The following is a 12,339-nucleotide window of genomic DNA, read 5'->3' as shown; positions in this document are numbered from 1 at the left end:
CAACCTCCCAGACTTCCTTTCCCTTGAGTCTTTCCCTCTCCTCTATGCCTCTAGCCACAGGGGTGGCATGATTCCATGTTGACCTGTCCTCTCAGTGCAGACTCTGGGCCAGGATAAGCTCGTGCAGGTTTGTGACTGACAGGCTTCTGGAAGCATCTGGGCTCTTTTCCAATGCTTGACTTCTATGTCTGTGACTCATTTTTACGTTACTCATGGATCTCTTATCTTTCTCCTTGCACTTTCAGCCCATCTACCCCTTGCTAAGGAGGCAGATCTGAAAAGCAGAGGGAGGCTCCCAGAAATGAAGGAACCTGGGAACAGAAGACTCCCTGTTAATGGAGTCTTTGGGCTATGGCTACCGTGCCCCTCCTGAGCTCCCCCAGAACCTCCTGAAGGTAATGCTCAGTCTGAGATATGGTGGAGCCTCTGAAATGACACAGGGAAAACCAACGCATTCCTCAAAGAGGCTGAGCTCTGTACAGAAGCACGGGTAAAATGTAACAGAGTCACATCAATTCAAATAGAGATTTCCAGATCTTTAGAATAAAACAAAACCCTGATTTATCATGTTGCATTATGAGAAAGCTGCAGATTAAAAGGGGCAAAAATAGAGCCCAATTGTCACCCCACAAAGCCAGCATCAATGGGCTGTGAACTGTGCTGCTCTGTTCCAAATAACCAAACAATGGTTGACCTCCCCTCTACACCCTGCTTGCCCATGCTGCCAAATAACCAGACTCAAAGGGAAACAAGTCCACAGCCACCCGCCCAGCACGAAGACTCACGCCATGTGATCCCAGCTAACGGGCAAGGCCTAACCAATTGACAGGAACTAGGAAAGTGAATTGTGTCAGTGTTTTCCCGAAAGTTTTCTGAGGGTGATAAATAAATCATTCCAAGGCTCAAATGCAGAAACAAACTCTGTAATATTAATTCTTTTTTTTTTTTTGGCCCAAACACACCAGAGGAGCAGGACATATCCACTAGCCACATAGCAGATTTTTAACATTGTAAAGAATCACTGCTTCACAAGGCACTGTTTAATATGTGTGGGAACAGGTGGCCTGATTTTTACATAGCAGCTCTTCATGATTGACAGTGTATTTACAATCAACCTGAGTAGATCATCATAATGACCACCATTTACTGGGCCAGGCACAAAGCTTAAGACCCAAAGATCACACAATTAGCAACAGCAATTCTGGGGTTCAACCTGGGTCAGTCTTTCTACCATATCGGGATACCACACATGCTTTGGACCTATCCACAGAAGTCTTTCCACTTCTTGGCATGATGAGGTCAAGCAGAGTGGTGATCATGGCAGGACATGGGGAGAGGGTGAGGATACACTTCTGTGTGTTGAGATGTAGCCCTCCAACTGGCCTATATCTCTGAGTCCTTCCCAAGACCAAGCACTAATGATCACCTTGTTGTCTAGACATCTCCTAGCCATCAGTTTCCAAAATCTATTTCCCAGAGTCTTCGGGTTTGGTGGAGGTTATTTTGGAGGTTGCCTTAAAGAGCAAGAAGGAGGCCAAGGGGAAAGCTGAGCGGGTGGGATTCTGAACCCAAATCTTCCCTTGAACTGGACCCATTTCATCAGTTTTATATATTGGAGTTCTATGTGAAATTTGCTTGTGGAGGGAGAAAAAAGTGGGAGAATCCTAGCTCTAGAGCAAGTGCGAAAACCACTGTCTTGGTGGAGGCACTTCCATGGGCCAGGGGTCCTGGCAGGACCCAAGCTGGCCCTGAGCATCTAAGGGTGCTAAGTGACAGCCTGCTGGTGACATAATGACTGCTTCCTTGCCTGCATCCACCACCACTCTCTCCTGCCACTCACTCAGGTCACTGCTAGTGACCCTGAACTTCACAGAGAGGAAGACACAGCGGACAGCACAGAAAGCATACAAATGAGTGAGCTTAAGATTACCTGGCACAGCAGCTGCCATGGAATCTGTAGAAGTACAGGAACGGGAAGTCCAGGACGCTGACAAGATCACCTGAGGGGAACAGCAATGGTGAAACAGTGACCCATGAGGCCTCACATGACCCTCTGCCCCATTGCCCCAGGAAATATAAGGAAGGCATCTTTAGCAGTCCTGTGCTTTCAGTCCCCTGGCATTGAATTCACTCCAGCATTCCCAGGGATTCTGTTACTGACATTGTCTTATCATGATAATAACAGTATGATAATAATAATGCCCATTTAGTGAGAGCATGCCTTGTGCAGGGCCCAATGCTAAAATCTTTATGTATTTATCTCTTTCAATCTCAGTAACAACTCTGTGAGGTTCTATTGTGCCCATTTAAACTAAGGCTCAGAGAAGTTAAGAAACATAGCTAAGATTGCACAACTCTTAAACTATGGAGCCAGAATGTGAACTCCAATCAATCCAAACCTTAGGCTGTCTCCTCTCTACCAGGCAGCCAACTCTGCATAAGGGAGTGTGCAGGATAAAAGAATCTTTTTCAAGACTCTTTTCTACTTTTCTGCCTTATATCTAAAAAAAGGTCATGAATGCACTGCCCTGACATTTTTTTTTCATTTTTATGTTTAATGACTGCAAGAACAGCACAGGGGCCAGACCAACTGTGCAAATTCATTTTAGTTTGAGGTCCAAAGGGTACATTTATTTCTTGTGAAGTAAGTTCATTCTTTTAGTTCCACTTGGTGCAAGAGGAAATAATCACACATATTGGCTGCTTCCCTCTCTGGAATTTGAACTTGGTCACAAACAAGAAGTCAGGAGATTAAAAAAGCAGAAAGCCTTCCAAAAATGTCCGGAGAAAAGGAATTAAGCATTTCCACAGCAGATAGCTTGAGTCTTCCAAATCTGGAATTTCTGAACCTCTTGGAGAGCCTGGTCTTCCAGACCCCTGGGCCTTGGCCTGTCTCTCAGTTCTGGGGGCCTCGGGGGAGAGGGCTGATTTTCCTAAGTATTGCTAGTATACTAGGTGTGCAGTGGAACACACAGGCAGCATTTCCTTCACCACTATGCTATTAATCAAGGGTTTCAGATCAAAAGACACGATGGGCTCCTATGCTTTCTTGGAGACCCAAATGATCTCAAATGATTCAACTATCTATTGGGAAGGAAAATTCTGAGTTCAATTTCTTTGGAGGGTTTTTTAAACTTATGACTGTTATTTTCTTGGTTTTGTTTCTGCGAGTGAGCGTGTGTTTTACTACAAGGAGGGGATTTCTTGGGATCTGGTTTTCATGAAGCCCAACAAGATTTCTTGTTCTCTTTCAGCCACGATTCCTCTGAATAGCTCTACTGTCAAACTGTGTTGGTAGAGGGAATTTGTAAATGACAACACCAGTTGTCATTTAGTGTGCGAAGAGCGTGGATATATTCGGAAGTCCCTTTCCCCATAGAAGTGATAGGCAAGGGTGCCCTGGGGACCCTAGACCTAGAGAGTGGCCAGAGCCCTCCATTCAGGCAAAGTGGAGGGAGAGTCTGTCCACGTCCATGGAGAATTTGTTCCGTCTCTTTGGCAGCTGTGTGCTCTTGGCCCTTTCCCAATTTCCTTCTCAGTGTGAGAGGAACTGCAGCGTAGCCAGTGTGATAATGAGGAACGGTGGAGAGGGAGACGAATGAAACCTAGGACCTTGAGTCCTCTCAGGCTGCGCCCCTCTCAGCACCCAGTCTTTCATCAGAAATGCTCCAGCAGGGTGAACAGGACTCACGGCGCGTGGCAGCTTTTACAGCCCAGCCCAGGCTTTGGAGGGGGTCTAAAGAGCTGAAGTGTGGTCAGAGGAAGACTAGGAGGGAGGAAAAGAAAGAAAGAAAAAAAAAATACAGTCCTCAGGAAATAATAACCCCCGCCCAAATCCTGAAAACTGACCCCATAATGAGAGAGAGAAAATAAGAATAGCTAGCCCTTACCTTTGAGCCATTCCTAAAACCATCACACCTTGGTTTCTCACACACCACTTAGCTGACTTCACACCGGTCCCTCCTCCTAGAATTAGCGAGTCCTTGAGAGTGGGGATGCTATTTTCCTCACCCCTGCACCCACTGTGTGTCAGCACCATATCCAATATACCCAGCACACAGCAAGCACTACCAAACCAAGAGTATTGGAAAGACCTGATCATCTCTTGCCTTCCCTAGAGCTAATGTTCTAGTTTCCAGCTGGCTCTGTGGTCCTCAATTTCAAGCTCACTTCAAATATTCCCCTTTGATGCCTTCCACCTGCTTTCTCTTTTGCTAAAGTAGTCCTCCTAAGCAGAGAGGGTGCACGACAACCCCAGAACAGCAAATGTTAGTGACTGTGCTATAAATACCCCCGGAAGAGGTTGCAGCGTGTAGCTGGCTGGCCCCAGCCACATGCAAACTTGATCCAGGAGTTTGCTGCAAAACAACACTCCTGCACCATCTAGTGCTGAACTACACAGCTTAAGCACAAATCAAGTGGCTAAAGAGTTGTAAACAAGGCTGGGTGCGGTGGCTGATGCCTGTAATCCCAGCACTTTGGGAGGCTGAGGCGGGTGAATCACGAGGTCAGGAGTTCAAGACCAGCCTGGCTAAGATGGTGAAACTCCATCTCTACTAAAAATACAAAAATTAGCTGGGCGTGGTGATGGGCGCCTGTATCCCAGCTACTCAGGAGGCTGAGGCAGAGAATTGCTTGAATCTCGGAGGCAGAGGTTGTAGTGAGCCGAGATTGAGCCACTGCACTCCAGCCTGGGTGACAGAGTGAGACTCCATCTCAAAAAAACAAACAAAAAAAAAAGAGTTGTAAACATGTTTTGCTACAGCAACATGCGGCTTATGTAATGGAGTCTGAGTTAGGCCCTCACTGTTGTGTTCTGCAGTTAAAATTCCACTGACTCTGAGTGAGTGAATCCCATCTCTCCAAAGATTATGAAGCATGAAATTGCCACGGTGAAAAGTGTGACACAATATTACCACATTCAACACTAATTGATATTTGAATGTGAAGAAAATTTCCTCTCATGTTCTCACCCTCAAAACTGGCAGGAAAACAGGAGGTCAGTTCCAAGCAGTAATTAGTGCTGCTTGCTCTGTCTCACACATGAGCCACAGACACACCAGGTAACAAGGTTGTTTCTGGGTCAGATTCCTGAGTCTCCCTGCTCCTTTTGTTCCCTGAAATTCTCTAGAGCTCTCTTGAACACCACAGCTAAGGGGCCCCATTCAAACAGGAAATACAAACTCTTTAACAGGGGAAATTTCCTCTTCTCTACTATATTTAAAAGAGTGCAAGGGGGAAAGGTGATCCTCTTCTCAAGGAAGGTTCTGAGATTCTCGGAGCAAACTCTGTGGTGGTGCCCATGGTGAGGGCATGAAGAACTGTCTGCCTGAGTCCCACCACTGCTGCCAGCGCACTCCAAAGGTGCACCTGCAAGAGAGCTCCTCCTTCCAATCACTCAGGAGTAAGTGAGGAGGGAAGCTCAGTCAAAAGCACTATCCAGAAGCCCTCACACACCCTCTAGAAGAGTTAAAATAGGACTGACAATGTTAAATGCTAGTGAGGATGTGGAGCAACTGGAACTCTCACACACTGCTGGGTGGGAGTGGAAAATGGTACAAACACTTTGGAAAACATCCTTTCTTAGAAAGTGGAACATACATCTACTCTAAGACCCAGTAATCCTATTCTGAAATGTTCATCCAAGAGACGTGAAAACATAAGTCCACAAAAAGGCTGGTATGAGAACGTTCAGAGCAGCCACAAGCTGGGAACAGCCCAGGTGAGCATCAACAGGTAAACGGATAAACAAACGTGGTATATGCATACAACGGAACCCTACCAGCAACAAAAAGGAACAAACTCATGATATACACAACAACATGAATGAATCTCTAAACATTGTGCTGCATGAGCCAGACACAAAAAGTACTGATGATTCCATTTATAACAGCTTGAGAACAGACAGAACTTATCTATGGTAACAGACATCAGATCCATAGAGGCCTTCATGGTGTGGAGAGAGAGTGACTAGGAAGGGGCAGGAGGAAGCTTTCTGCAGTGATAGAAATGTTCTATATCTTGATGGGGTGTAAGTTACACAGGTGTGTAAATTTGCCAAAATTGATCGAGCTGTACATTTAAAATGTATATTTCATATATGTAAATTATACAACAATTTAAAAATGTTTTTAAAGTACTACCAAATAACTAAGATACAAGTAATAAAAGAAGAGGGCTGGGTGCAGTGGCTCACGCCTGTAATCCTAGCACTTTGGGAGGCCAAGGTGGGTGGATCACTTGAGGTCAGGAGTTCAAGACCAGCCCGACCAAAATGGTGAAACCCCGTCTCTCCTAAAAATACAAAAATTAGCTGGGCATGGTGGCGGGCACCTGTAATCCTTGCTATTCAGGAGGCTGAGGCAGGAGACTCACCAGAACCCACGAGGCAGAGGTTGCAGTGAGCAGAGATCGTGCCACTGCACTATAGCCTGGGCAAGAGAGTTCGAGACTCTTTCAAAAAAAAAAAAAAAAGAAAAGAGAAAAAGAAAAAAAGAAGGGGTAAGAAGAAACCAAAAAGAATTGAGCCCTGCTGTAAAATGTCAGAAAGTATGAACAGATTCTTCCAAGAAGACTGTCCTAATGGAGACTGACTGTGACTGTGTCTTAACTGGAGCAGTAGGGAACCAGGAAGACAGCTCACCCAATACACACTCAGGCCCCACTGCAGACGTTCTAGATAGCAAGTGTAATAAGCAAGTGAGAAAGAATAAAGTGCTGTTCTACCTTGAAGTGGGCTAGACTTGGTCCAATCAGAAAGCTAATGAATGAACTGGCAGGAATTGGAGCCACCCTATAAGAGTAGTCCTGCTCCCTTACAGCAAGGGAGCCCACAGCCACTTCAGCAGTGCCATGGCCCAGCAAAACCCTTCTTATAAGCCCGACTTTCTGTACCTGGCCTCTGCAATGACACCACCTCAGCTAGCAGGAAACTTCAACAAATCAAAGTTGCAGAGAAGAGTCCTTCAAGAGCAGTGTCCCAGGACTCTCTCTGATGAATCCAACAGGCTCCACAATGCCCTGGGTTGCCCACCGCAGACCCATCCCCTATCCTGCAGGAGATGGAAGGGAAGGTGAACATTTGTGTCCATTCTTTTTCAAAAATTATGAAAATATAACTTGAAGGAAAATTAATCCATGCAAGTATCCCTTCTGGCATAATTAAGCTCCAAACAGGTTTTCAAATGAGAAAGATGTCCTTTTATTCCCCCAATACATTTTCTTATTGAGATATAATTTGCATACTATAAAATTCACCCTTTTAAAGTGTACACTTCAGTGGTTTTTAGTATATTCATAGAGTTGTGCAACCATCACCACTATCTAATTCCAGAACATTTTCATTACCTCAAAAAGAAACTGAAGCCTATTTCAAATTACTCCTCTGCCCAGGACATTCTACAATCATATACTTCTGACCACTATGTATTCCCAGGGAGTAATTAAGTGTCCAAGGTATTTTTGTATTGACCTGAAAGTTTAGCAATAACTCAAGGTAAAATATCAGACTGTTGGCCAAAATGTCTAAGCTATTACTAGCAGTCACCATGTTCAGAAACTGGTGGCTAAACACATCCCCCAAACCAAAAGCAGCTCCAGACCAAAATTTAGGAATGTTGTACAAAAGCATTCACTGGAGTGGGATACTTTATAGTAAAGTGTAGGGGGCTGGGCGTGGTGGCTCATGCCTGTATTCCCAGCACTTTGGGAGGCTGAGGCAGGCAGATCACCTGAGGTCAGGCATTCGAGACCAGCCTGGCCAGTATCGTGAAACCCCGTCTCTACTAAAAATATAAAAATTAGCCAGATATGGTGGCAGGTGCCTGTAATCTCAGCTACTTGGGAGGCTGAGGCAGGAGAATCACTTGAACCTGGGAGGCGGAGGTTGCAGTGAGCCAAGATTGCACCACTGCACTCCAGCCTGGGCAACAGAGCAAGACTCTGTCTCAAAAAAAGCAATAAAGTGTAGGATCACTGAAAGAGCAGCAGCATTTAAAAAGAAAAACTTAGAAAGAGGGTCAGGAGACCTAACCCCAGTCTCCCTCTGCTACCCGCCTACTCTGCATCATCTTGGTCACATCACTTAACTCCTCAGGGTTTCAATCTCCTCATTTGTATTAGGATGGTGCACAAGTAATTAATACAATTTGGTGGCACCTGGGATAATCACTAAGATTCCTTCCAGCTCTGACCATCATAAGTTTAACAAATGAACAAGCACAACCTCTTAGCTGAAGGGCAGCATGATTTCTTTAGGTAAAAATTATTCACCCAGCTGGGCACAGTGGCTCACGCCTATAATCTCTGCACTTTGGGAGGATGAGGCGGGCAGAACACTTGAGGTCAGGAGTTCCAGACCAGACTGGCCAACGTGGTGAAACCCCATCTCTACTAAAAATACAAAAATTAGCCGGGCATGGTGGTAGGTGCCTATAATCCCAGCTACTCAGGAGGCTGAGGCAGGAGAATTGCTTGAACCCGGGAGGCAGGGGTTGCAGTGAGCCAAGATACATCACTGCATTCCAGCCTGGCCAGCCTGGCCAGCCTGGGCAACAGAGCAAGACTCTGTCCAAAAAAAAAAAAAAAAAAAAAAAAAGAATTATTCACCCAAGTCCACTAGAAATAATTCAGGATGTAAACCAAGGAGAATCTGTGAACATAACTTTCCAAAGGCCTTTGACAAAAGCACATTTCTTTCTTTCTTTTTTTTTTTTTTTTTGAGATGGAGTCTCACTCTTGCCCAGGCTGGAGTGCAGTGGGGCGATCTCGGCTCACTGCAAGCTCCGCCTCCCAGGTTCACACCATTCTCCTGCCTCAGCCTCCCGAGTAGCTGGGACTACAGGCGCCTGCCACCACGCCCAGCTAATTTTTTGTATTTTTAGTAGAGATGGGGTTTCACCGTGTTAGCCAGGATGGTCTCAATCTCCTGACCTCGTGATCCGCCCGCCTCAGCCTCCCAAAGTGCTGGGATTACAGGTGTGAGTCACCACGCCTGGCCGACAAAAGCACATTTCAAAGGTGCAGGACACTTAGTAGGCTCTTAAGTGTCTGCTGGGTGGCAGCTACCTGGCTGCATAAAGGAATGATAGGAGACACAACTGAAAGGCAGACAACCAGCAGTATGGGTAAGCAGAAGCCGTTTAGGGTTACCAGTATGGCTTCACAGGACTTATTATTCCACAAAGGATAGACTTTCAGGAAATGACAGCAGAGAGGGGACTCAACAGCAAACCTTGGAGTTTTGAGAAGTCATCGTTCATAGGAGCAGGCAGACAATAGGAACTGTGCTTTCATATGGCAAGCGGAGTGTAATGTATTAAGAAAATGCATTCAAGTTATCCTTAAAAGACATGGATTCAGATATGTCATATACAATCTAGAAGCATTATTCCTGAGTCACTATCAACAACTCCCTGAGGATCCTCGCTCAGATAGCAGGTAAAACACCAACAGAAAGAAGCAGCTGAAAATGCCAACAGAAAGCTGCTATTGCTTTAAGCACAGGATGAGAGCTAGAAGGGACCTTAGAAGGCAGCGAGTTCACCTTTCTCATTTTCTAGATGTGAAAACTGAGACCTAGAGGGCTTGGGTAATGCTTTATGCATAGCAAGTGGTGAGTAAACATTCGTTTTGTGGCTTGTTTTTTAAAAACAAAAACAAAAAACTATCTTAAGGCCACTCAGTGGGGGAGCCAAGGAAAGTTCCAATCCTTCTGAGTCTATTCTTTGCACCACACTCCACGAAGCCACAAGGAGCACAACCAATATAACTTGTATTTTCAGCCATGCCACACACAGACACTATTGTTTTATCTTTTGGCATCAATTTCAAAGCCTTTCAAAGCAAAAAACTTTGATGGAATAGGGTCTTGTGGGCAATTCCTTAATCTGAAAAGCAACAACAGAGTAATTGAGGCAGCAAGATACATTTTAAAAATTGACTCCTGGCCGGGCGCGGTGGCTCACGCCTGTAATCCCAGCACTTTGGAAGGCCAACGTGGGTGGATCATGAGGTCAGGACATCGAGACCATCCTGGCTAACATGGTGAAACCCCGTCTCTACTAAAAGTACAAAAAATTAGCCAGGCATGGTCTCACGTGCCGTAGTCCCAGCCACTCGGGAGGCTGAGGCAGGAGAATTGCTTGAACCTGGGAGGCGGAAGTTGCAGTGAGCTGAGATCATGCCACTGCACTCCAGCCTGGGCAACAGAGCGAGACTCTGTCTCAAAAAAAAAAAAAAGAATTGACTCCTTTCTTCTGGAATTATGAGAATTGGATGGTGACATATGATACAAACTTTAAAAATGATGCCAGATAGAAAGAGGGTAACTTAACAATATATTTGCAAAATTCAAACAAGAATTAGAGAACAAACTCCTTCACTTAATTATTTCTTCTATTTACCCCCTAGTATTTTATTTGAGGTTACCCTTTGGGATGATTCTGATGATGGGATTTGGGGTACCATAGCAGGCCTTGGGAAATATTATGGGATGGCAAGAGGCCCCTCATATTCTGCTATAACAGCAATAACTTCTGCTCCTGAAGTTATCACCAAAAAGGGATTCAGGGAGTTTTTTGAACTTTTGAACTTTTTCACCAAATTTTTTAACACTAGAAATGAAGAGCAATTCAGGACACTTGGAAAAGGAATTTCGGAAGCAGGCAAAATAAGCCCTAGTTTACTTGGCAGGAAGTAGACCTGTCTGTATATCTGAGATCATACTGGATGAAAACACAGACAACAAGAAGGGGTAAGAATAAATTCCTGGGTGATAAATTGGTTTATTAAGAGCAGTTTCAAATAGACGGGACCTTCCTGCCCTCGTAGTCATCCTAGGGGGCAATGACATGCTCTTACGAAATGTCTCTGAGAGACAGGCTCACTGGGTCCAACGAGCAATGTCAAACAGACAAACAAAACAACACTCCGGGGGCATTTACCTGTGGGATGAGATGCAAATGCCAGGAGCACCACACTGGAAAAGAGACAGCAAAGTAGTCAAGAAGTTTCCCCGGCACCAAAAACCCCAGCTGTTCCCGCCCATTTTACCTGGAAATAGTTAAATTTCCCTAAAAGCAAATTATCTGCACTGACTCATTCTGCCTAAATCCAGCTTCTCAGAGAGAGTAAGAATGTCTTGAAATGTCTCATGTTTTGGCAAGAAGATTGCCTCTTGGGACAGGCTTGGGACAGAGTATGAATCCATGTCTCAACCTGAGGGTCCACTGTGTCTCTTTTCTCAGTCCTGGCTGACCCTAGTTATGATCATACCCACCCCTTATCTACCAAGAGTATTTATAAGCTAAACAAAGCAAACTCCAAATTAAAATAGGTTGCAATGTAAAAGCTAGCTGTTGTGTGAGCTACATATATTTTTGCCACAAAATTAACTGTGTAGAAGATAGTTACATTTCCAAAAGGCTAGCCCACAATTGATCCAGCCCATCCACCATGTGGCTGAAAACTACCTTTACTGATTTTCAATAGATGCCACAGAGGGGAAAGGATGAAAAGAGAATGAAGAGGAGTGTTCCTTTCATGTGAGCCCTGTTCATCCTTGGCAACCTCCCATCGTCCTCTCTGAAAACCCCTCCCGTCCTGCAGTACCCCTCTAAAGTGCCTTCATGCTGCTGAACCCCACTTGGGGGGCCCAATCCCCCACCTTCTGCAACCTCTTCTATCAAAACTCATGCCATCCAGGCAGCCAATCAAATTAGAGAATTAGGAATAACACATGTTATCCAAGTATGGCAGGGAATTTTTTAAAGTGCTACTCTGGTTCTAAACCCTGGCTGCATATCAGAATAGCCCAGTGTCCTGGCTTAAATCGGAATCTCTGAGGTGCAGGCATCAGTTGTTTCATTTTGTTATGGCCCCTCAGTGGCTCTAAAGTACACCAGGATTGGGAACCACCATAAGGAATCCCTAGTTGGTGGTGACATCCTAGGCAGTGTGGAGGAAGACGGCTGTGAGCAAAAAAACCACTGGGAGCCTGCCTGCTCCAGGAGCTGTCTCCTGGAGCCATTTCTGTGTTTCTCGTGTTCTTCCTTTGCTCTTCCTCTAAAGCTAAGGTTCTCTGATGGCCCCAGGGCAGCAGCAGTGTGGACAGAGGCTAGACAGGAGGTTTGGGAGAAAGCCAATGGGAAAAGCCACACATCCAGTCATTGAGAAGTTGTAAGTTTGTAAGACAGGGCTGCATGTAGCTATAAACAAGACTGGAGACTTCGCAATGATTAGCCCTTTGCATAAGCTCTCTAAGTCTTTGCTTCCATCTTGCCTTTCTTTGGAAAACATATACCCTGTACATACTCCATTATTTTACCTCCCTGAATCCCT

The 12,339-nt window shown here is 45.2% G+C and overlaps 1 protein-coding gene across 4 annotated transcripts in view; it reads right to left on the bottom strand.

Annotated features, from left to right (window-relative positions):
• The window catches only part of TMEM241 (transmembrane protein 241), a 147,362-nt gene that overhangs the window by 63,654 nt on the left and 71,369 nt on the right, over window positions 1-12,339 (bottom strand). For all 4 annotated transcript variants that reach the window (XR_009213503.1, XM_032152651.2, XM_058438560.1 and 1 more), the window contains 2 exons: window positions 10,944-10,978; window positions 1,931-2,000 (listed from right to left, as the gene is read on the bottom strand). Coding sequence is in view for 3 of the 4 variants with exons in the window: in XM_032152651.2 (XP_032008542.1) it covers window positions 1,931-2,000; window positions 10,944-10,978 (105 nt within the window). In the remaining variant the exon portion in view is untranslated. The remainder of the gene's footprint in view (window positions 1-1,930; window positions 2,001-10,943; window positions 10,979-12,339) is intronic.

Source organism: Hylobates moloch, unplaced genomic scaffold (assembly GCF_009828535.3).
Source record: "Hylobates moloch isolate HMO894 unplaced genomic scaffold, HMol_V3 SCAFFOLD_5, whole genome shotgun sequence".
NCBI lineage: Eukaryota > Metazoa > Chordata > Mammalia > Primates > Hylobatidae > Hylobates > Hylobates moloch.
The sequence above is the reverse complement of the archived record's forward strand: the minus strand, read 5'-3'. Positions and strand labels throughout refer to the sequence as shown.